The 22,718-nt window shown below is 46.2% G+C and overlaps 3 protein-coding genes across 4 annotated transcripts; 2 read left to right on the top strand and 1 right to left on the bottom strand.

Annotated features, from left to right (window-relative positions):
* The first annotated feature begins 390 nt into the window (after window positions 1–390).
* Window positions 391–13,498, top strand: LOC123413511 (MADS-box transcription factor 5-like). Of its 2 annotated transcripts, XR_006613759.1 has the most exons (9): window positions 391–838; window positions 5,496–5,571; window positions 6,328–6,389; window positions 10,593–10,692; window positions 10,894–10,935; window positions 11,071–11,112; window positions 11,695–11,825; window positions 12,204–12,314; window positions 13,407–13,498. XR_006613759.1 is itself a non-coding variant. In XM_045106445.1 (8 exons), the coding sequence occupies exons 1-8, from the start codon at window positions 654–656 to the stop codon at window positions 12,241–12,243; spliced, it is 678 nt and encodes a 225-aa protein (XP_044962380.1). In that variant the 5' UTR covers window positions 393–653; the 3' UTR covers window positions 12,244–12,511. The 2 variants fall into 2 exon arrangements, 1 of the variants encoding a protein (XP_044962380.1); XM_045106445.1 differs by lacking the exon at window positions 13,407–13,498 and having other exon boundaries at window positions 393–838; window positions 12,204–12,511.
* Window positions 12,679–15,273, bottom strand: LOC123413513 (transcription factor MYB3R-4-like). The gene is made up of 3 exons (XM_045106448.1): window positions 14,864–15,273; window positions 14,613–14,739; window positions 12,679–13,721 (listed from the first exon to the last, which is right to left on the bottom strand). The coding sequence occupies exons 1-3, from the start codon at window positions 15,271–15,273 to the stop codon at window positions 12,981–12,983; spliced, it is 1,278 nt and encodes a 425-aa protein (XP_044962383.1). The 3' UTR covers window positions 12,679–12,980.
* A 1,167-nt stretch (window positions 15,274–16,440) lies between these two features.
* On the top strand, window positions 16,441–20,268 carry LOC123413512 (rRNA N6-adenosine-methyltransferase METTL5). The gene is made up of 9 exons (XM_045106446.1): window positions 16,441–16,608; window positions 16,709–16,765; window positions 17,255–17,352; window positions 17,889–17,958; window positions 18,755–18,803; window positions 19,224–19,312; window positions 19,402–19,449; window positions 19,574–19,633; window positions 19,772–20,268. Exons 1-9 carry the CDS (start codon window positions 16,549–16,551, stop codon window positions 19,880–19,882), a joined length of 642 nt encoding a protein of 213 aa, XP_044962381.1. The 5' UTR covers window positions 16,441–16,548; the 3' UTR covers window positions 19,883–20,268.
* Window positions 20,269–22,718: the final 2,450 nt, after the last annotated feature.

Here is a 22,718-nt window from a genome sequence, read left to right as displayed (position 1 = left end):
TGGGCTGCGGTCTGGACCCACGACGACGCGACCCCCCATTCACCTGGGGCGGAGGTGAAAACGAAGTTGACGAGAGCAGAGAGCTTCGGCGCCTTTGGGGCCTTGGTTGGAAGCAGTCCAAGTACTGTTGCGGAGCGTCCGTCGACGATCGAGAGCCATGGCTACTGGCTGGCTATAGCTAGAGCCGGCCGGCACCTAGCGGGGGAGCGAGCGACGGGTGCCGCGCGCGGCACCGGCAGGCGACGGACAGGCGGGGCCCCGGTGGCGTACGGCGATTGAGAAAGGGAGAGCGCGGCTGACAAGGAGGGAGTGGGAGCAAATCTTGGAGCGAGATACAGCGGAAAGCGAAAGGGAAAGAGAGCAAGCCCAAAGTCAGGAGAGTACCACGCCAGGGTAGCATAGCATAGCATAGCGTAGCGTCCGTCCGTCCATCCATCCACCCCTCCGTCCCTCCTGGCGTCCTGCAACAGCACAGCACAGCATAGCATAAAGACGCAGAGGGAGAGGAAGAGCAAGTACTCAACTCTACCACCACAACTACTCGTCCTCCTCCTCCTCCTCCTCCTCCGGCTAGCGCTATCCGATCCGAGGGAAAGAAGAGAGAGAGAGGTCAGGGGGAAGGTAGCAAGCAAGCAAGGAAGGAAGGAGGCAGGATGGGGCGCGGGAAGGTGGAGCTGAAGCGGATCGACAACAAGATCAGCCGGCAGGTGACCTTCGCCAAGCGCCGCAACGGGCTGCTCAAGAAGGCGTACGAGCTGTCGGTGCTCTGCGACGCCGAGGTCGCGCTCCTCATCTTCTCCAGCCGCGGCCGCCTCTTCGAGTTCTCCACGTCCTCATGGTAATCAACTTCCAGCTAGCTTGCTTAATTACCCTCTCCGCTCCAACATCTGCCCTGATATTGCTTGATCTGTGCCCTAGAAGTCAATCAAGTTTGTGTATGTGCGTGTGTGTTTGTTTATCCGATTTTTTTTTGGTTGAGGATTTTTTTTTCCCACAAGATCTTTGGGCCTGTGTTCATAACATGCATGTAGCAGGCTGCACACGGATGGCTAGAAGAATTCTAGCTGCTGCTCATTTTTTTTTTGCTGTTTTGGGGGAAAGATTTGATTGCTGTGTCCTCCCTATCATCCCTCCATCGGAGCTCGGGGCGTTTCCCCTTTCCTCTTTTGGTGTTCATATGTGAGCTCGGGTCGCTGTAAGGGGCAGCTGATAATGTCCAGGTTCCATCGATCCCAGCTATATATTCCATAGCAAAGCATCTCCTCAGCTTTCATCTTTTTTTCAGCAACCCCAGTCCTGTGTTCCTCGCTAGGCACAGCCACACGTACGCCGATTGGTAAATCAGAACTAGTTCTTGGCCTTTGCCCTTTGCTAGCTAGCTAGCATCTCCAGATCTGGGCAAACACATGCATATATACCCTCTTCCTTCTTTCTTTCTTTCACAACTACACAAACAATTATATTCCTTGGTACTCATCAGAAAACAAATTGGCTACTTATTCTCCTGCACGATCTATCGAATCCCATGCTTGATGCATATGCATGGCCAGATCTGCATGCATTCCCAAACCACTGGGCAGTTCTTGGGAGATCTGGCTCCACCTCTATCTATCTATCTATCTCCCCCAGCCAGAAGCCAGATTCTACTGTTCCATTGGGAACCACTCCCCAAGCTGCTAGATCCCCACTTATACTGTTCCATTGAGCCCCGGCCCTCCCTATCTCTCTCCCCGTCTTGTCTCAGCGGCTCGGCCAGGAGCCGTACGTGCACGCGCTGCGGCAGGCGGCCAGCAGTCAGCAGAGCAGAAAGTAATGGAGGAAACGATATGCATGCATGTATATATGTACCGGCCGGCCGGTGAGCTCGCCGCTTCGTCAGAACCTTGTCTTTCTTGTTTTATTCGAGGTGTCAGGGCGCTGTCAGGGGCTGTATATCCTCATCCTGTGCATGGAGCGGTACCATGCTAGCAGCTCTTGTTCTCACCCTCTCCGCATGTGAACCAACGAACCAACGAATGAACTCGCCGGCCGGTACGTGCTAGGCTATAGTATACTAGCTAGTGCTGCGCCTTGGCCGTAGACATTTGACAGACAGGCGTACGTCGTACCTCGTCGTCGTCCGTCATTTGACTAGGTGGCCAGGGCAACGGCCACCTGGCAACGGCGAGGTGGAAACGTGAAACATGGGTATGGAATAAACGGAGATCGATGTTATAGCGATGGCATCGATCATGCCATGATGGTAGTCAGGTCTGAGCGAGAGCACAAATTCTAATCTTATATTATGGGACGGAGGAAATAATCAATAACACATCGTCGTCTCAACGGTTGTTCAGCGGACTGCGGCTTGCAGACTTGCAGGGGGCAAAATAATACTCTCATCCTTCCTAATCACATGCTTCTAGAACGTGTGCAAGTGGTATATGCTTTAGGTTTGCTGCACCGTTTGTTGTTCCGATACGTTATAGGGATCGATCGGTGATGACCACGGTTTTTGATATGGAGAGGGAGAACACTCAACATTATCATATTTGTAGGTGTACGCGGTGGCTTCGGGTGGCTTGATGTATGATCTTGTCATACCTTCATGGAATAATAATTAATAAAAATGGTTGCATGCATCGATTGATGCGAAGGCCAGGGGTTGAACCTCCTTTTTCTAAAAAAAACATGCGGGTGACACGCTCTAAGACTTTTTCTTAACATGCATATGTTTTTTTTAATTACATGCATATGTCATTTGAGAAACAAACAAACAAGGGAGTGATGAGACATTTGAAAAAAACCGGCATTGTGGAGTTCCATGTTTAAGAAAAAGTTATATTTCCTCAAAAAAAAAAGTGTTCTAATTTTCCAATGACAATTGAAGAGGTACCTATATATGCTCGTGTTGTTGTTGGGTCATTGTGTGTACCGAATATAATTGACTTACACAAATTTATTTGGTATTGGGGGCGTTGGTAAATTTTAATATATATTAGGTCAAACTTTACAAAGTTTGACTTAATACAACACTAATATATGAAGTAGAAAAAAGCAAAGGGAGTAATTTATGTTACCTTCAATGCATTTCTTGAGTACCAGCATATGCAATATCCCTATCTACTAACTTTCATTTAATTACTCGCCATATGTTTCTTGTCAAGAAAATTGGTACGGCCACTGTCTACTAATTTGTTTAGAAAAGAGATGTTACAATATTTGGCATTTTTTAAATGAGGCCTCTACTAAACGATCCTAAATTTTGGCTCTTTATCAAATGAAAAATCGTATAGCTTGATGCATATTAAGTCGGTTGCACACTCTTGTAGATGCCTTTTTTTGAACCATAAACCATAGAACAATAGTTCTATGGTGATTCCATTCATAAAATAAGTATATACAGGGTGCAAGGTCCGAAACAAAACAATAAACAGGAAAACAAAAGGGTAATGTAGGTTTCAGATGTTATGATTTATCCATCCAAAGCACGGGAATTTGCAGACATGGCCATTTTGATACTTGAAAGGTGTTTATTCATGAATTTGAAGGCACTAAAAAACACGCTTGGAAGAAAAAAAATCCATGTGGCATAACCATTTGCTAGAAATCCCAGAGTTGTAGTGTAGAAGTCCAGCCCATTAGAATGTTAGGGGCATCATTACATCGACCCAAATGGCCACCATAGGAAAAAAAATACCACGTGGATTAAAAAAAATATGCCGAGGGTCTTTTTTACCCGAACTTTCCTCTTGCTTGAAGGTGTCGTTTGCTCCCCACAGGAGATGCATGCTTATCACTAACTACTGCTAGCCAGTAGCTGGCCGGAGGATCTCGTTTCTGGTAGCTAGCTAGCTAGCCAGCCAGCCAGCAGCAGCATTACATAGACATAGCATCCCCAGGTCTACACTGTAGTATGATTGATGCGTATGCATAACTCGATCTTGCTAGCTAGCGAGGTTGTTGATTGCACTGTTCCATTGGGAGCCAGCCACCCATTCTCTCCCACCTCGGATCCCATATTCCGATTACACTGTTCCATTGAAGCCTCTCTCCACTCCATCCCTCTACGTCTTGTCCGGCCAGGCAGCGCCGTATGTAGGTCGCAGGAAAAGCAGCCGGAGGAAACGATACGTGTCGACCGTCAGGGTTTATCCTCCTCCTACGACCTAGGCCGGTCGTCCTTCTTCATGGCATGCATGCATGTGACCCGCCGGCCGGCCGGCCGGTACCACGTCGCCGTCTCTACTGCTGGTCGATCGTACGTACGTAGAGTAGAACTTTGCCACCGTCCTATCCATCCTAGCTAGCCCGGCCAGCATATTAAAGCAATGGAAAGTAGCAACGGTGCTGTAGCAAACACGTGAAGGGCGTACCGGAACTTGATGAGAAATATTATTAGCGCCGTAGTACTGCCACCACGGTACTCATACTTTTCTTCTTCTTCTTCTTTGCGCCTGGCACGCGCCATCATGTTATGCAAGTTTTCCTTTTTCTTTCCAAATGTCATCACGAGTCTGAAACAAGTTTCTTTTTTCATGCAAATGTGAACAGTTTCTTTTTACTCCCTCTGTATCTAAATACTTTAATTGGGGAGAACTAGCCTAATTTTTTTCAACTACAAGTATTTAGGTACGGAAAGAGTACATCATAATTAACATGACGTACAGGTCCAAATATATTTCTCCATAAACTTGGTCAAAGTTTATAAAGTTTGACTTCCAAAAAGAAAATCATACGCACGACGTTGTCCAATGGATGTGTAAACTTTACCAGCATTTTACTTTCTTTCTAGAATAGCATGTACGTGCAAAACAAATTGATCAATAGAGGAAATAGCGCGAAATTTTGTTAAAATATGTTTCATGTTTTTGGAAATATGTTCCGAGTTCTCTTGGTAACAGTTGAGGACATGTGTATTATGTGTTTGTGCAGCGTGCACAGAATAAAAACCACCTTGTACAAGTTTGACCGGATCACATGCATTAGATGTTAATTACTCCTTCTGTATCTAAACAATTATAGTTGGAAAGAACTAGACTAATTTTTTTCAACTACAATTATATAAGTACAGAAGAAGTGCATTATATGCTTGAGTACCGACCTGTGATGTGGCCAATATAATGTCCTAATTTTCTCGTAGCTCTAAATTGTCCGAAAATTAATTGGAGTACCGTCTATCTGTTAATGGAAGACATGTTACAGTATTTAGTAAATGGGGACCTCCATAGGGGAAAATCCAATGGATTAAAATCCTACAGATTCTTAAAAAAAAACTTATTCAATCCAAAGGGGCACTACAGTTGCATACAATTGTTTAAGGGACTTGGTGGCTTTGAATTAACCGTTCTTCAAACGATTTTATAATGTCCTATTTGTTGGGTCATGTCACACGATTTAAAAATGATGTATTGAAAACTTTCAGCCTACACAAATAGTCTCTTACGGTGTATTAGGTCATGTTTTTTCTTCTTTCAAAACCTTGTCTTCAATCCATTTTTCTTGTCCTTCAACAGCATGTACAAGACACTGGAGCGGTACCGCAGCTGCAACTTAAACTCTGAAGCAACTGCAACTCCAGAGACTGAACTAGTAACCTTTTCAACACTGTTGCTTCCTATACATTTCATGTGCACTGTATGTACAAGACACTAGAGTGGTGTTCTAGAAGTATATACATGGCGTGCCACGTGCATTTTGTGAATTGTTAGCCTTGTATAGGATTTATGTTTAGGATCAGATGATGGAAATTTGGTGACTGGCATTAATGTGTTTAATATAATTTCACAGGTCATGGCAAATCAAGTATCAATAGATTCAACAAAAAATAATAATTCAAATTGGATCTTTGGATATAAATTGTTAATAAAATATAGTATAGGGTTGTAATATAAGAGCTCCATCTACTGCTTCTGAGTAGCAGCAAGTATTCAACGGAACTAAATAGAACTCTTTGAACATTTGCACATGTACAGAGCTCTCACATGATAGATTTAATATATTTTTCTTAAAATATGACATAATATGCCACAACATCAGATATGATAACTAATTAACGCTGGAAATGACTTATCCCCTAATTTTAGTGTGTGACGTAAAAACTACACTATATATGCACGCTTTGTCATTCATACCATCAACTTTGAAATACATAATTAGCAGTATGATATAGTATGCCATGCCCTTTTATTTTCACGGTTACATAGCTGTTGTATCCTAGTAAGTTTTAGTAGTAGCACCTTGTGAACAACCGTACATGTCGACGGTTCGTGCATAATGCAGTCTTGAATTATAGTCATGATTTCACTTGATTAATCAGTGGGCTGTTAATTCTCTATTCCAAACTAGAGCAATTACCAGGAGTTTTTAAAGCTGAAGACAAGAGTTGAGTTCCTGCAGACAACTCAGAGGTATGTATGAAAATGTTGGATATATCATGTCGATCATTTATTACTTACCAGGTGATAGCTATTTAATCGTGTCAAGCATTTTAGAGTTGGACATCATCGAGTAGGAATGCATGTTCCTTAGAGGGGGATGGAGTCAGACACATGTGTGTGTTGTGGCTGCCTGCTTTTAGTTGCATAAATAATTAATTGGTGGATTAAGTGTGATTTCATGTCCTGCATGCAAGAAGGGATCGTCTATTAGGAGAAGTGTGCGTGCATGTAGTTTGCTTGGATCACAAATAGTTTACCGAAAAAATTTCCGGCCCGCTTTTTTTCTTTTTTTTTTCACGTGTCAACGGTGGGCTTACGCCTGCCGGAACTTTATTGCGATCACCAAGAGTGTTACAAGGTGCATGGCACCGGAAATACATTGGGCCGGAGGAGTCGAGAGAAAAAGGCAAGAAAGAAAATACAGCTTGCTTTGGGCTACATCCTCTCGGCCAAGTGGAACAACATAGAGCCTGGGTCACAAAGCATAACTTGTTTCTCGGCATTCTTGTATCGCTGAGATCAAAGTTAAAGGTCGCTTACCGCAGAGCTTGCAGTAGTGCGTAGTTCGAGGTGGACTTTCAAAAAACTTTGGCGTTCCTTCGCAGCCAAATATTCCAGAGGACAGCCATGAGAATAGTCAATCTAGTCTTGTTGTTGAACTTGTCGTCCCAGGCGTGTAGGAGTCCCTGCGGCAGAACTGGGCAGAGGCTGTCCAATTCTGCCCATAGCGGGGTCAGCTGTCGGCATTCGAAGAGGAGGTGTTCGACAGTTTCACATTGCATGCAGAAGGGGCAGGCGGTGGAAGTAGCAATTCCCCGCCGGAAACGCCTTGTGTTTGTGAACATTCGGTCTTTGCTGGCTAACGAGATAAAGATTCTGCATTTATTCGGGGTGTAGTTTCTCCAGATGGTCGGGGCTCGCCTTCCAAACCGCCTTGTATGCCAGCTTAGTGGTGAGCGGTCTGGCTGCTTTCCTTGAAACTCTGCAGCCAGGCACCTGCAAATTCACGTTTACCATAGCGAGGAGATTGCGTAGCTCATTAAGTTCGCATTCGGCCGTGTGGGACAGCCACGAAGTTAAGTCCAGGTTCAGGTCACTCGAATCCATAACACGAGCCACGGAAGCCTTGGGCCGGTTGAAGTGGCAGAACAACTGCTATGGTATGAGTGAACTGAGGGAGCCATAGGTCAAGCCAGAAGGAGGTTCTGATTCCGTTGCCGAGTTGCAGCATGGTGGTTGATCGAAAGAGCTCAAGCCCTTTCATGATGTCGCGCCAAATAGGGTGTGGTTGGTATTCGTCATGCTCACGTCGTGAATCATGGACCCAGCCATACTTAGAGACAATGTAGGAGGGATCCGTCGCAGGGTGGACGTTGTGCAACTTAGAGATGTACTTTAGAAGAAGGCAGAGGTTCATCTGCGTGAGTGAAAGGAAGTCAAGGCCTCCGTTGACGAAGGGGGCGCACACAATGTCCCAAGCCACTTTGCAATTACCCCCGGTGACCGTTTCCTGACCAGTCCAGAAGAATGCCCGACGGCGTTTCTCGATTTCCTGCACCGTGCCTGCTGGGAGAAGAAGAACACTCATAGCATAGATTGGAAGGGCCCGAAGAACGGATCGAACAAGGATGACCCTCTCGGCTAATGGCAGCAGCAGGCCCCTCCAACCATCCAAGCGCTTGTCAACCTTGTCGATCATGAAGAAAAATCCGCAAGGCAGAGTTTGTGGGTGAAGAGGGGCAAGCCTAAGTATGATTGAGGAAATGAAGAAACCGGGCACCCAAGGATGGCCGCAAGGCTGGCCGAGAGCTGAGGGTCGACGTGGATAGGGGCAAATGTGCTTTTGTGGAAATTTATTGTGAGGCCAGTTGTCTCTGAGAACTGAAGTAGGATGTTCTTTAGGGCCCATAGTTGAGTTGCGTCAGGTGGCAGGACGATGAGTGTGTCGTCAGTATATTGCAGAACAATACAGGGGATGTCAGCCGCGATCGTGTGGGATAGAATTCCATTGGTGGAGGCCTGGATAATCAGGCGCTTGAGGACATCGGCGACAATAATAAAAAGGTAGGGCGAGTACGGATCCCCTTGTCGAAGGCCCTGACGACACTTAAATCAGGGTCCCGGCTTCCCATTTAGAAGGACGGCGGAGCTGGGGGAAGCGTTGAGGTGATCCACCCATCAGCACCAAGCAAGAGGGGATCCCTTTCCATGTAAGATACCATTAAGGGTCGTCCAAGAAACTGAGTCGAAGGCTTTGTGAAAGTTGAGCTTAATGAAAATTGTCGGAAGGCGGCATTTGAAGCAAGTCTGAACAATATCAGTGGCCTGAAGGAAGTTACCCACTATCCCCCTTCCCCGGATAAAGCCCCGCTTTATATAAAAAGCAAAGACCAACATCACTCAGAACAAACGCACGCCACCACCAGACACACAAAACCAAGGCATGATACATAGACGCTGAGCACGGCAACACCATCCCTAGCACTACCACCACGAAGAGATGAAGCCGCATACGACGAACCGTGGACTTCAAGGCGGCACCTTCAGGAAGGATAAGACACCGAAGCGCCGCCACCGCCCAATCTAAGGATCAGAGTTTCCTTTGGAGCCTCGCCATGGGCAGTGAGAGACGCGAGGACGCCTTCAAGAAGGGAACAAGCTTCGCCGTCACCGGTCCATCCGAAGATAGAACATGTTTCCACCCCGTCCAACACTCACCACCACCAAACGCCACACCCCGGCTACCACGCCGCCCACACGGTCGTGGCTACGGGCAGCGCCAAGCCACGGCCTCTGCCCAAGAGCACCACGCTACCGCCACCAGAGTCGCTGCCCCGGCATCCAAGACCTTGACACCACCTCACCCGAAACCCGTCACTACCGCAACAAAAGAGACGGGCGAAAAGGTCCCACCTTTCACACCCATAGCAGACCCCTAGCAGCGAGATCCGATAAGCCGGCCAACACTGACATCCATCGATCCGTCCTGCAGCCCTGAGCGTGAGACGAGCCCGATCCTAGAGCACTGTGAGGGGGACGAGGTCAGTCCTGCTGCACCATGCACGAGACGGGCTCGGTCCTGCTGCACTGTGCGTGAGACGGGCTCGATTCTATTGCATGGGATGCGAGACGAGCAATGGACTGTGGATTGGAGAGGGCCAGCCCTTCGATGGAAGTAGCGCCTGGGCGACGCGGAGATGGGACGAAGATCAAAACGGTCGGAACGCAGATGAGCCGACGCCGGAGAAGCCGGCCGCCGTCGCAGGCAGATCCACCGAGCCACCGCGAAGCCGCCATGACACCGGGAGGCACCACCATCGGGCCTCCCCATGCCGCCTCCCACGGCCAAAGCAACGGCCATGCCCGGTCGCTGCCCTACCCGTGTCGCCCGACGAGCTCCAAGCGTCGTAGCCGCCGAGCACGCACCACCGTTGCCACGCCACCACCACCACACAAGCGACTCCGTGCACTGGCTAGAGCCGCCCAGCACCCCGCCACCCCACAACCGAGCAATAGAGCCGCCAGCCGCCAGCCGCCACGCCACAACCTAGGCCTGACCGTCGGCCACCCTAAAGGCGTTCATCGCCGTCACCCCACAGATCTGGGCAGGGACACCCAGATCCGCCACCAACATGGCCCCCGCACCCCACCCCGGAGCCCCACGAGCAGGGAGGGGGTGGCACCGCCGGCAAGCCAAGACGCAGGAGTGAAAGGAGCCGAGCCCGAGGAAAGCCCGACGACCGCCGCCGCTGGCACGGAGGGCCGCGCCCCACGACGCATGCCTCCTGTGAGCGGGAAGAAGGGGCCCCGCCGCACGGCCTTTGGCCGGTGACACCACCGGCGGCGGCGAGGGGAGGGGAGCCCGGGCTAGGAGTTGAGGGGGGCAGCACTAGGGTTGGCTCCCGGAGTCGCCCACGGGAGCGACTCGGGAAGCAGAACAACGAAGCTTAGGCAAAAGTAAATAAATGAAGCAGTGATTGTGGTTCTCTCTGATCACAAATAGTTTTACCGAGTCGTCTAGGAAGTAATGAGAGCATGGAGTGATTAGTGCAGCATGTGTGTATGTGTTGAGCCTTTTTCACTGTGTGTGTTCTTGAGAAAAGATGATAGAGAGATTATACACAGGAGAGGAGGTGTTACTGGCTTACTGCCTAAAATTATTGATCTGTGCAGAAATCTTCTTGGCGAGGACTTGGGCCCACTTAGCATGAAGGAACTTGAGCAACTTGAGAACCAAATTGAGGTCTCTCTCAAACAGATCAGGGGGGCAAAGGTACGTCGTCATAGTCAAGTTAACTGATTGTGATCATATTTTACTTCTCAAGCACTCTAGTAAGTTCAGCAAGTAGTAAGTTCAGAATTCAGATGCATGCATGATGTGTATATACTACATTGTAATATATAATTATGTATGGGATAAGATTTAAGATGTAAATATAATGCTGACTAGCTATTTCTGTGTACACTTGTACAGAGCCAACAGTCACTTGATCAGCTCTTCGAACTCAAGCGCAAGGTAATTAATCTACGTATCATCTTGTTTTTGTTTTTCTTTTGAGGGGCGCGTGTCATCTTGTTTAGCCTCGGGTTTTGGTCTGTGTACATCTTTCAGCATCTAGGCCCCAGAATCACTAATTACTTATTTGTGCAGGAACAACAACTGCAAGATGTTAATAAAGACTTACGAAAGAAGGTACAATACACTAATATGAGTGATAAACCTCATCTTATCCCTCACGGTTTCTAATAATTTTATTTTATTTCCAGCCTTTGTTTATCCTGAATGTGTCATTTATACCCATATTATTTTGGTTAATCCTCAGTTGGATCGACCTGCCCAGGAGTTCCATACATAGTATACAGAAGCCTCAGTGGTAGAAGAAAAACATATATATGAAGGGAAAGTTAGGAAAATCTGAGATCGTATTTGTTCGGTTATTCCATTGAACTATTGATCACCTAGTTTCTTTCTCCTAACTAAACAAGGATCGTGCAACTAAAAATATGTCACAGAGAGTAATTTAATTCTCCTAAAGAGGCATGGCACACTTAGAAATGTCTTGCTACAGTGGTTTGAATATGTACATGACTGCATATACACTTTTGCTTGTCTTATGGAGATGCACAACGACTAGGCAAAAGAAGGTATGCATACTGCTCTTAAAAGTCCATTGCTGTGGTTTTGTGGAACGGTAAATTAATGGTTGAGTTGGTTGCAATATGCAAAGGAAGTGTGAGCTATGCATGTTTCAGCTTCTATATCTCTTTGTTGCAGATACAAGAAACTAGCGCAGAAAGTGTGCTGCAGATGTCTTGCATGGATGTTGGACCTAGTGGCCATGCTTATCAAGCTAATGAACAGGAACTTTTTCATCCTCCAGCTTGTGACCCTTCCTTGCGTATGGGGTAATTTTTTTTCTTCAGCTACTAATACAGTACAAGGCTACAGGCATGATACTACCTTGCTAACATTAACTATGTTTTTATTTTACATATGAATTATCTCAGGAAAAAGGAAAGAAATCTTATCAACAGCTTGTACTTTTAGCAAAATATGAATTGATTTTTAAACCTTCTTTTTGGACAGAGTATAGTATATTTGAACTAGATTGCCACCAACCATGAATATACAAAAATGAATAAAATCCAATGTGCATTACCAGCAGAAACAGAAGAACGTCACACTAGAACAGCTTTTGCAGAATTAACAAAAACATTTCCAGTTCAAATGTGTCTTTGTCTATTAAAAATTTGCGTAACACTACTGGTTACAATCTTGTGCAGGTATAATCATGATTACCTGGATCACATGAACAATGAATGAAGGGATGGTCAAGCTGATGCCCTAATAGCAAGGACATCGTGCGTTGGGTCGATGTGATAATATATTTCAATGTAATGCTCTCTTTTACCCGTGTGTCCTAGCTTAAAGCAGCTTATTATGTACGTATTAATCAAGAGCTTATGTTGTATTCTATTTTGAACTGAAGAGAGGAATTATCTAATTAATTCTGCTGGATGCTCAATGGAGTACACACATCTCTCAGTTTGAATTAAGTAGTAATAGACATGTGCGCATTTCGTGATTCCAACTTACCTGTTTATGTCCACAATTGTTTACATAAATTAGGTGTAGCTGACTAGGAAACATATAGGATTAGCTGACTAGGAAACATACTGAAAGTAGAAAGTCAGAAGTAAATAAGTAATTCAGTATACCATAATAAAAACGATGTACATGCTTAAAACATTAATTCAAGATATAACCAAACACTTCATTTTGAAGCCATATAAATACAAATGGTCTTATTTACTGACTTCTATTGTGTCGGTATGGATTCCCATAATACATTTAAAGGTCGTCGTATTATCTATGGAAACATTCAGAAGGTCATCATATTATCTATAAATAGCATGTCCTGTAGTAATATCGGAAAGGTCGTCATATCACCTGTAAATACTAAATAGCACCCAAAAGGTCGTCATATCACCTGTAAATACTAAATAGCAACGAAAAGGTCGTCATATCACATAGAAACATTCAGAAGGTTGTCTTGTCCACTAGCTGCAATTCCGTGTATGTGTGACCAGCTCAACTAGATCCATCTCCTCCTTCACATGCAGAGTCTTGATTTCTGTTGGACCTAGCGGTGTCACCAATGGTGATGATCCAGATTCAATGTTTATGAGTGCATCATCACACCAAGCCATCTCCATATCTATCTCATGGTCAATCTTAATAGTGTAGTCCATATGGTTGAAGATATAGTCCATGTCAACATCATCATCTATGCTGTAAACTGGGTATTGGGCATCCTCCTTTGTGTCAAATAAACCATCACACATGTCAATAGAAAAATCATCACAGGCAGGGGCTAGAATTTCTTCACAAGAGTCAGCCTGTCTGTCATCTGTGCTGAATAGCCCTTGGCTGATCATTATGTTGGATGGGTTGGATTCTGACCAGCTGTCATTCACCTGTGCCAGATTTTCTGTTGGGGGTGCTGGTGAAGATGGTGACAGTGGAGGTTCTTTTGGGGCTAGAGGAGCAGCAGTGACCTTGCTAGAGCCAATTCCAAGGCTTTTGATGTAGTTCTGCAGAAGGGTCCCAGATTTGGGATTCTTGGCGCTTGTGCGGGTCCGCCTTCGTGCAAACTGCCTTCTCTTGGTTGCATTCCAATGATTTTTTATGGAGTTTTCAGTTCTCCCAGGGAGGCGCTTAGCTATCTCAGCCCATTTGTTGCCAACCTCCTTGTGTGTTTGTATTAGAACCATGTCTTCCTCCTCACTCCAAATATCTTTCTGCATTTGTGGTTTCATCCACGCACAAAAAGTTAATTTCAAGCATGAATACTACACAGATAATATGAGAAGTTTTCAGGAAAAGGATCTTGACAAAAAATATTTCGGATATGGAAACATCCATGCCCGTTTTTTGTGTTTCACCATGATATTTACCCATTATGGTTATTTACCATTAAACATTTTGTAATTTTTTTATATTTAATAAGGACAAAGGGTATTTGAACTTCTATAGCTCTGGTCGAACAAAGGATTTTGCATGATGCATTGCTTCTAGTTTTTCCTAAATCATATTTTCCCTTAGTTTATGTTTTCTTATCCCATGTCAGGTTAGAATTTTCTTCTCTTTGGCTCATTGGAAGGGTAGAAAATTAGTTTTTGAGTGCCGGTTTGAGTTTCTATCATCATCGATAAAGAATCATTCTACTACTAGTACTATCCCCGCCCATCAACCTGATAAAAGCTAACCAAAAAATACATCGCTTATATTACTCCCAAAATTTAGTGCACCCTTAATGAATTGCAGGCTGGCCCAATGACATTAAAATCTCCCTCAACGTGTTAAAACTAGTTTTTTAAGCTGAATTAGATTGAAAATCTAGTACTGAATACTACCCCCGCACATGAATCTGATATAAGCAAACCAAAAAAGATATCGTGTATATAATTCCCAAAATTTAGTGCACCCATAATGAATTGCAGACTGACCCATTCAAATCTCACTCAATGTGTTCAAATTCGTTTTTTGGAGCTTAATTTGTTTACTATTTCATTAAACACAGTCAAAGCAAAATACATAACTGCAAGCATTTCATTTATTACAGAATATAAAGGAGATCAAAATAGATTTGACTCCTCGGTTCAGCTCAAACGGAAGTTGGAGAGACAAACCTTGATGTTAGGTCTCAAATGGTTGTGCCATCTTTCTCTGCATTGCTTTCCAACTCGTCCAGGCAACATCTGCGCTATCTGAGACCACTTCCTCAATCCAAACTGCTCCACTAGCTTTACCAACTTCCTGTAAAATTTGCAAGAACGAACTCCTTGATAACATATCAGATAGCAAGTAATAACACAGACTTACAGAGCTGCAAACAGGGAAAATACTAAAAAAAGCATGAAACAACCTATCTAATATTTACCTGTCTTCTTCCAGCGTCCACTGCCCTTTGACAACATTAGCCCTCTTGAGAGCCTTACTGGAGGCCTTCTTCCTTGGGAAAAACCTGCGGCTCATCTCATAGGCCTTGTATGGTCCAAGGCCACCTCCTATGAGATGTGAAACCTCGAGCTTCGGCGTCAGCAGAGGCAGGTGAGGTCCAGAACTATGAACGACCGACGAAGCATCGCTGCCGATGACAGCCTTCATCGTCGCTCCTTGCGGGTAGTAGTCAGGATAGAAGGCTGTTGCAAACGGACCGATCGATCCGCCGACAGGATTGAACGAACGATCAAGGGAATGGAGATCATAGTGCCCACCCTGCTGCACATGGAAATCAAGTGGCGTGTCATCGCAGCTCCCTGCGTGGGGCTGGAAGCAGCCGAAATCCATGGAGCGTTTTCAGAAGCTTGCTATAGCTAGGGGTGGGGGGGAGAAGGACCGGCCAGGTGCTGGTTCCTGTCTACCTGCATATCTCTCGGAAGAGGAGACATTGGCATGGCGTGTCACATTATATCTAGACAAAGACCGACCTTATGGCCCCTTAATGGCCACAACCCAAGGGGGTTTTATGGGTTTATTAACTTGCGTTGTTAATGGGGCATTTACATTCATAAATACTAGATTACTTCATGGAAGAGAAAGAAAACTATAATTAATTAAGCAGCATGCATTATTCAGAAAACGTGGCACACACACCACCCCTTGCAACATGCTGGTCAAGTCAAGAAGGCATTAACATCCACGGTAGTGCATGGCATGCGATGCTATGCGCCTACATCAGTCGTTCCGTCTTCCTCGTTGTGATGTCAAAGTAAAGCACATCAATTTGGCTGAAGATTAAACTGTGCAGAATTCAGGTGTACATTCCTTCTGCAGTGAACCTGTGATGCTTAGAGCAGCTTACCCAGAGAGTACAGAAACCATTGTCTAAGCGTGATCAATAAATACAGTAGTACATGTTTAAGAAAATGGCAAGACTTCGGTTCTTGCTGGGGCACGAAGGCATGTGTGCGACCGATTTGAACTGAATAATACTTCAGAGATGGCATGGTTAACTAGTCTGTAATTAAGCTGCAACACCGATCGAGATGAAGGAAGCTGCCAGCTCAAATTATCACGCACTGGAACAAAATTGAACCCCTTCTTGTGGTTGTGGAGGGGGATAAATCTGGCTAAATTAGCAAGGAAAAAATGCTGCTTGCATAAGCGCAACTGCAATGAACTGGGGCGAGGACGAGCGAGCAGCACATACCTAGTACGTGCACCGCCGCCCACGGGAATATCCCGTCTTGCCGGCGGCGCGGACGTACATGGAGCGGGAGGCAGCCGGCGGCGATGGCGACGGCGGTCTCGAGTCCACCGGCCGCCGCACGGCACGAGCAGAAAAGGAAGGAGAGAGAGAGAGAGAGAGACCATCCGTCTCTCCGAATTGCTCCCCAAGTACTGGGCTCGTTTTGGGTCGCGCGTGATGGGCTCTTGGGCTGGATTTGGGCCTTACCGGCGGGCCAGAATGGGCCTCGCCGGCCCTAAGGTAAGGTAAAGGCCGGCCTCTCGCCGTCGGAGGCGCCACTGGCTCGCCGGCAGGAAGAGAGGGCACATCTCCAAGTCCGCGGCGTCTTCTCCCGTGCTCCGCGACGGCGACGGCGACGGCGAGGGGAGGAGGAGATGAAGCTGAAGCAGCTGGAGGGCCTCCTGGGGGGCCTGACCCAGTTCTCCGACCCCAAGGTACCCTCCGCCGCCTCCGCCCCTCGATTCGCCTCGATAACAAGCAGGGAATTTACATGAGCTTCGCTGCCGCCGTCGCCGGCGGCGGTGGTGGGTGCAGGTGGAGCTGGAGCAGTACGCGACGGGCCCCCACATCGCGTCGAGGATGCTCTACACGGTACCACGCCCCGCCCCGATTGATTCCGATATGCCTTGTTGTTGCCTTTATGCATGGATGCGATCCTTGTACTTGCTGTGATGCGATTGTGGCCGGAATTGGACGCCGCGAGTGCGCGCGGCCGCGGCTCCATGCCCGAAACTGGCAAGCCTACTCCGGCAGTAGGCTTGTGGCGGCTTTCATGCTTTGCCATACAAGATTCTGCACATGCTGTTGCTAGCACTTTAGTTCTTTTAGCTTTGTAAGATTATTACTGCCTGCAGTACAAAGTTGGGAATTTTTGATTTTTCAGCTGCTTGCAAGTTGTGCCTCAACCTTTAGGAATGCCTCACCTGGCTATTTTTTATCTGAACAGTGCTTGTGGAGCCATAAGGTAGACGGATAGCTAAGTAGGCTTGTTGGGTGTGCAGTGCTTGGATGCTGAAATTCTAGTGCTTCTGGTGTGCCTCTGTTTTATCTTTCTCATGGTGGTTTTGGTAAATCCATCAGGCGGAGAACAGCTTCGATGACATAACTGGTAAGGTGGTGGCTGATTTTGGGTGCGGCTGTGGTACCCTGGCCATCGCGAGTGCTCTGCTGGATGCTGAGTGAGTACGTTGAAGCTCTTAATATTTTTTTGTAATATTTTTTGTTTACTGATTGATTGTGCAGAAGGTATGCCATGTTTTGGGGGACAATAAGGGTTTAACTAGTAGGCAGTACATTGCTTCATGATGTTTATCTGCTGATTTTACCAGTACTTGATTTATCTACTACCATACAAGCTCACTGATCCACTCGCCTCTGTGCCTTGACTGTAACTTAATTATTCATACTCAAGAGCTAATAAAATAGAACTGTTTCTATTACTATCATACTTTAGCTGACCACCTATTTTTTCGTTTGAAATTTCAAAATGCTGTTCAAAATTATGTTGTGTAACATATCATTACGAAACATGATGAGTATGTGGCACTATCATTCCCATGGCATGTAACAGACGCATATGCTGCATGATATTTTAAATGCTTGTGCATTACTGTCATGAACTGTAAGCCGTCGTGTTTGTGAACCAATTGGGTATCTTTACGATTTTTGTTGTTAGAAACTCCTAATCTTATTCACTACGATTGCGGAATGACAGGCATGTCACTGGTATTGATATTGACCTCCAGTCCCTTGAACTTGCTCAAGAAAATGCTACTGATCTGGAGGTATGTTGTTGCTTTCGTTTCCAATGCAATAATTGCTTTTGTCTAAAGCAGATAAACCTTCATATTGACTCTTTTGCCTCAATAATGAGTTTCCAAAGGTCTGCTTGGTCTATTATCTCAAGCGCTTACTACAGTTGATCAAATAATGATGACTTGCAAGTGCAGTTAGCTGAAAAATGTTTTGGTCCCCATTTTCTGTTGCCTTTGACATTACGTTATATGCTATTCTTCTTAAGAAATTCCCAGGGACAAAGTTGTGGCCCTTAGCTTGTACCAAATACAATTCTGGAGGGTTCTTTTTTGGCAAGGAGAATGTAATCCTGGAGCTGACCAAGCTGTTGGGTGCACTTGTAGACATCATACACCATGTCATAGTGCCGCCCAGCCCCTACATATAGTATCTATCTGAGATAGGTGCATTACCCACCTCAACCCTGAACTCCAATACTGGTCAGAAAAACACTCCTCAACCAACAAAACCACTCACCTCAATTATGTTCCATTCAGTACTCCCATGGATGTGCTAAGCTATCCTGTCACATACTTATGTTCGCCTTTTCGTGAGCAATAACAACCTCGGTGTTGTTGACTCTGATGTGGTTCTTGCATGGTTTTTACCCTTTTGGTACCAGTGACCAAATTTAATGGTTAAGTACATGTCGGTGAGGTAGAGGTAGAACTGAAAGTAGGATGTGAGAGGATTGATGCAGTAACTTGATTTTTCTAAGATCTACTACTCCGTATATTTTAACATGTGAATGACATGTTTGTTTTCATTAAATGTTTTGTTATGCAGCTGGATATCGACTTAATTCAGTGTGACATAAAGAACTTAAATTTAAAAGGTATTTTTCTAAAGTGGTAACATATTTTGTGTAGGTTCATTGAAACTTCAGTGTTCTTTTGCGTACGAGTTACAATACACTATTTTCTGTTAACATTATGGAAGTTCTTTTCAACATTGTTCTTCTCCCTTTTTGTATGTTCAATTCGTAAGTAAATAATGTCTAGAAAATCACTTTATGACCAATTTAGTATCCTAGCTGAACGTCCTTTCCAAGCTGGTTAAATTACTTCCTAGTCTTTAGTATTTGGTGTAGCTTGCAGAGGTAAAAGAAAGTAGATGAAATATAATCATGCAAGCAAAAGGAACACTTGTAAAATTTGGTACTTGAAATGAGTTACATTGGTTCACAAATACATATGCTTTTAACATTGAAAAGCGTCCATAACCTTTTGAGTTTCTTATAAGAGGTATGTTGCAGGCCTTCTTGTTGACACTGTTGTCATGAATCCTCCCTTTGGGACAAAAAGAAAAGGAGCTGACATGGAATTCCTTTCTATGGGCTTGAAGGTGGTCAGAGCAGTAGTTTGCTATACCAATTAGCAAAATATGTCCTTAGTGTTGTAGTAAGTTCTTAATGTCTGTTTTATTATTCGCAGGTTGCATCTCAAGCAGTGTATTCTCTACACAAGACTTCCACGAGAGAAGTAAGTTCTTCTGCCCTGTAAATCTTTAATGCTTTCTTTCTAGAGAACCTAACTATTGTTACACTTGATGTGAAAAATTGTTCTTTGATTTTTCACTTTTGTTTCTGTGTTTATGATCTTTTAGTACATCAAGAAGGCAGCCTTGCGTAACTGCAACGCAATCAGTGCTGAAGTTCTGTGTGAGGTATCACTTTTAGCTAGCCTTTCTTGTCTTGCTTAAACCGAGGTTAAATGCTGTTTAATTTTTATGGGAAGGTTATTCTGCACTGGAAATTTCGGGCTGTGATAATGTAAATTGTCCTCTGTTTCTCCTTGTTTACAGCTTCGCTACGATCTACCACGGACCTACAGGTTCCACAAACAGAAGGAGCTTGACATCGCAGTCGATCTGTGGCGCTTCGTCCCACGAGCTCCAGACGAAAGAGCAAGCTAGCGGCCTAGCATGACGTAGTGGCAACATAACGAGATTGTGACATCGCGCCTGGTTTAACCACCACCACGGCACGATGGCTGGACTTGCCAGGAGAAGAAGACGTTGGCATGGGGCGATTTACACATGTTGCTCCCCTTGTGAGCGGCAGGCAAACCCCGGTGGTTTAGCAGCCATACCCTGGGTAGCGATGGAACTTTACAGCACCTTGCCAGGGTTGGCTGGCGTTCTCTCTGTACCAGTACTTCCTTCAGTGTATGATCTTGTTTTTGTCATGCTGGATATCCGGCCTGAGGAAAAACAGCGTCGAATTCAAAGTTAAGCCCCGTGGTCGGCGACAGATCGCCTCTGCGCCCACCTCTGGTCTTTCAAAGTCCTGTTTCAATTCAGTCATGGTGCCATGGGAAATTTGGCACACGGGTACTCTTGTCTTGTGGATGGCCCTTGCCGTGGGGCTGGACAGTGCGTGTTTTCTGAGATTTGGATGGGCACAGATTTAAATTCAGCACTATCCCATGTTGTGTATGATAAGAATGCGGCACTGTGCGCACGATTGGATGAAGTCCTCTTGTTTAGAATCCGATAGGATGAGATGAGGGGTCCGGTGACAGGAGAAGATGGAGGAGCAGCGTACTGCGTGCACCATCAAAGTTATCAAGACTGGGGAAAGGCGACAGTGCATCATGAGCCCCTGTTACATGAGTTCAAGGAGACGAGAATGATCTCCAGGGGCGTGTTTGGTTGGGTGACTCCACCTGGGTCGCATCTGGCATACAAAATTCGGTCCGTTTGGTTTCCTGCGCGGGCCCCTCAGCCTGGCCCGGCTGATGCAAAAACAGCCCTCTCAGCCAGGCTGAGAGGAACGCGAGAATCGAGAATACCGCTAATGCAGTATCGTGCATGCACCCATGTCATTCACTTAAAACAAAACAGTATGTGCGATTGATCTTGATGTTTTCCGAAATTACTTCGAAAGTGCCATCGTAGCCTCCTGTATCTCTTTTTTCCTTTCGTCGGGGTCAGATCAGATCGATGCGCAACAACCAATCGACGCCACCGCCGCCGCAGGGAGGAGCTCCCTCTTCTGCCTCTGGTCCGAGCTCCCTCGGCTGCCTCTTCCGCCTCAACCCCGCCATCCGAGCTCCCTCTTTCTCCACCCGTTCGTTGTGACCCCATCGCCGGGCATCCATGCTCCGTTGCCCGTCAGCGTGTGCTTTGCAGCGGTTGGCGGGTTGGTGCCTCCTTGCCTGAAATAAATCCGTCGCCATCTTGCTTTTGGGAAGTATCAAGTATGTGCCGGTTTCTCATACAGTCTAACAAAGAACTTCTTACATTGGCCTGCCCCACGGTATGCACACAACCAAACATACATCTCAATTCTTTTTTGCATCGCTTAACCAGGCTTGACTCTGGCCAGGATGATGCATACGATGCAGAGTCAAGCTATGCAAGGAACCAAACACGCCCCAAGTGCTCCAGCCGTGCCGAGTGTCACCAATGATACACGGTCCGTCTGCTGCTGCACGACCCTCTTCGTCCATCAGAAAACGCTGTCAAGATACAAACCGGCAGGCAGGCAGAGGCGGGTGACGACAAGCGAGCCTGCTCGTGGCTAAATTTCGTGTTTTGACACTTTCCAGATCTTACCCTATTTTACAAAAAAAAACTAAGATTTGATCTTTTTCCTACCATCAAGGTCGTTGGCGGTAGTGTATAACAATTACGGTCGAGGTCCCTGACATTAGGGTTGCATGTCCTACCGTCAAAAAATTCTAAGTATCAAACACAGTACATGTTCGCATCTATCGTTGGGCACTTTGACGATACGGTTATATAGGCTACCACTAGTATATTTTGTGTTAGGGATTCATCGTGCTGATTTGGAAAAATTTCTATCGTCGGGGACCTCGACGGTAGGCTGTTATACCCTCTAACACTAGAACAAAAATCAAATTTTATAATTTTTATAAACTAAGTTCAGGTTAGGATCAACTTTCAAGAAAGGGTCAAAACACGACGAAATTTCGCTGCCGGCCGTGGGTACATGCGATGCGATGCGATGTGATGTTACCATTCCACTAAAAGAAGAATGGCAGGTTGGTTGGTTCGTTCGCCCCTGCCCGCCTCGTGCGGCACGCGCGCGCACATACGCCTGGATGGAGCTGCAGATTCAGATAAAAGCTTTGAGTGCCGCAGTGGGTGGGAGATCGGCCAACTTTTTTTCTTACGTGCTGTGCCTGTGCCTGCGCGTGTGCGTGTGCGTGTGCGAGGATCGCACTCGCGTGGGCGTACGTAGCGTCCCACGCAGCCACCACCTCAGCGGCAGGTGGCACGGCAGCACAGTAGTACAGTGCACCGCACACGGGCTTGGCGTCCACGTCCCGGCGTCCGGCCGGCTGGCTGGCCTGCTTGCTTTTCACCGGACGGTGAGCTGGATATGCATCTGCCGCCCACAACCGCTAGCTAGCTCTATCCGGCTTGCCACAGCGATCTCCTGGTTACAGGGCCGTAATACTTACTACTGCTGCTCAATCATCCTGTCATCCACCGGTGCGCAACGCCTAGGGATCACGATACGGCACGGGTGCACCGGTGTGACGTGGCGTGACGTGACGTGACGTGGGTGGGCGGTGACGTGGTCGATGGGTCGGCTTGACGGTCAGGTCGCCCGGGCCGGCCTTGCCCGGCAAATTTGACTCGGGAGCGAAAGTATTTCACAAAATAAACCATGTTTGAATTTTTTTTATTCAACTGATCCTTTTATGTGGCGTTCCACGGTCAAGCGCTACACTACATTGTGTGACGTTTTTATTTTAGGTGCCACATAATATAGTGTGAC

This window comes from Hordeum vulgare, chromosome 7H, assembly GCF_904849725.1.
Source record: "Hordeum vulgare subsp. vulgare chromosome 7H, MorexV3_pseudomolecules_assembly, whole genome shotgun sequence".
Lineage (NCBI taxonomy): Eukaryota > Viridiplantae > Streptophyta > Magnoliopsida > Poales > Poaceae > Hordeum > Hordeum vulgare.
Note: the sequence above shows the minus strand (reverse complement) of the source record. Positions and strands in the feature narration are given on the sequence as shown.

Excerpts from the sequence above, each read along its gene's own strand:
- LOC123413512 (XM_045106446.1), top strand. The coding sequence starts at position 16,549 with ATGAAGCTGAAGCAGCTGGAGGGCCTCCTGGGGGGCCTGACCCAGTTC. Across the intron at positions 16,609-16,708 it reads CCCAGTTCTCCGACCCCAAG|GTGGAGCTGGAGCAGTACGC; the intron begins GTACCCTCCGCC and ends TGGTGGGTGCAG. Across the intron at positions 17,353-17,888 it reads AGTGCTCTGCTGGATGCTGA|GCATGTCACTGGTATTGATA; the intron begins GTGAGTACGTTG and ends GCGGAATGACAG.
- LOC123413511 (XM_045106445.1), top strand. The coding sequence starts at position 654 with ATGGGGCGCGGGAAGGTGGAGCTGAAGCGGATCGACAACAAGATCAGC. Across the intron at positions 10,693-10,893 it reads AACAGATCAGGGGGGCAAAG|AGCCAACAGTCACTTGATCA; the intron begins GTACGTCGTCAT and ends ACACTTGTACAG. Across the intron at positions 11,826-12,203 it reads GACCCTTCCTTGCGTATGGG|GTATAATCATGATTACCTGG; the intron begins GTAATTTTTTTT and ends AATCTTGTGCAG.
- LOC123413513 (XM_045106448.1), bottom strand. The coding sequence starts at position 15,273 with ATGGATTTCGGCTGCTTCCAGCCCCACGCAGGGAGCTGCGATGACACG. Across the intron at positions 14,740-14,863 it reads TGGACGCTGGAAGAAGACAG|GAAGTTGGTAAAGCTAGTGG; the intron begins GTAAATATTAGA and ends CAAATTTTACAG. Across the intron at positions 13,722-14,612 it reads ATTTGAGACCTAACATCAAG|AAAGATATTTGGAGTGAGGA; the intron begins GTTTGTCTCTCC and ends CCACAAATGCAG.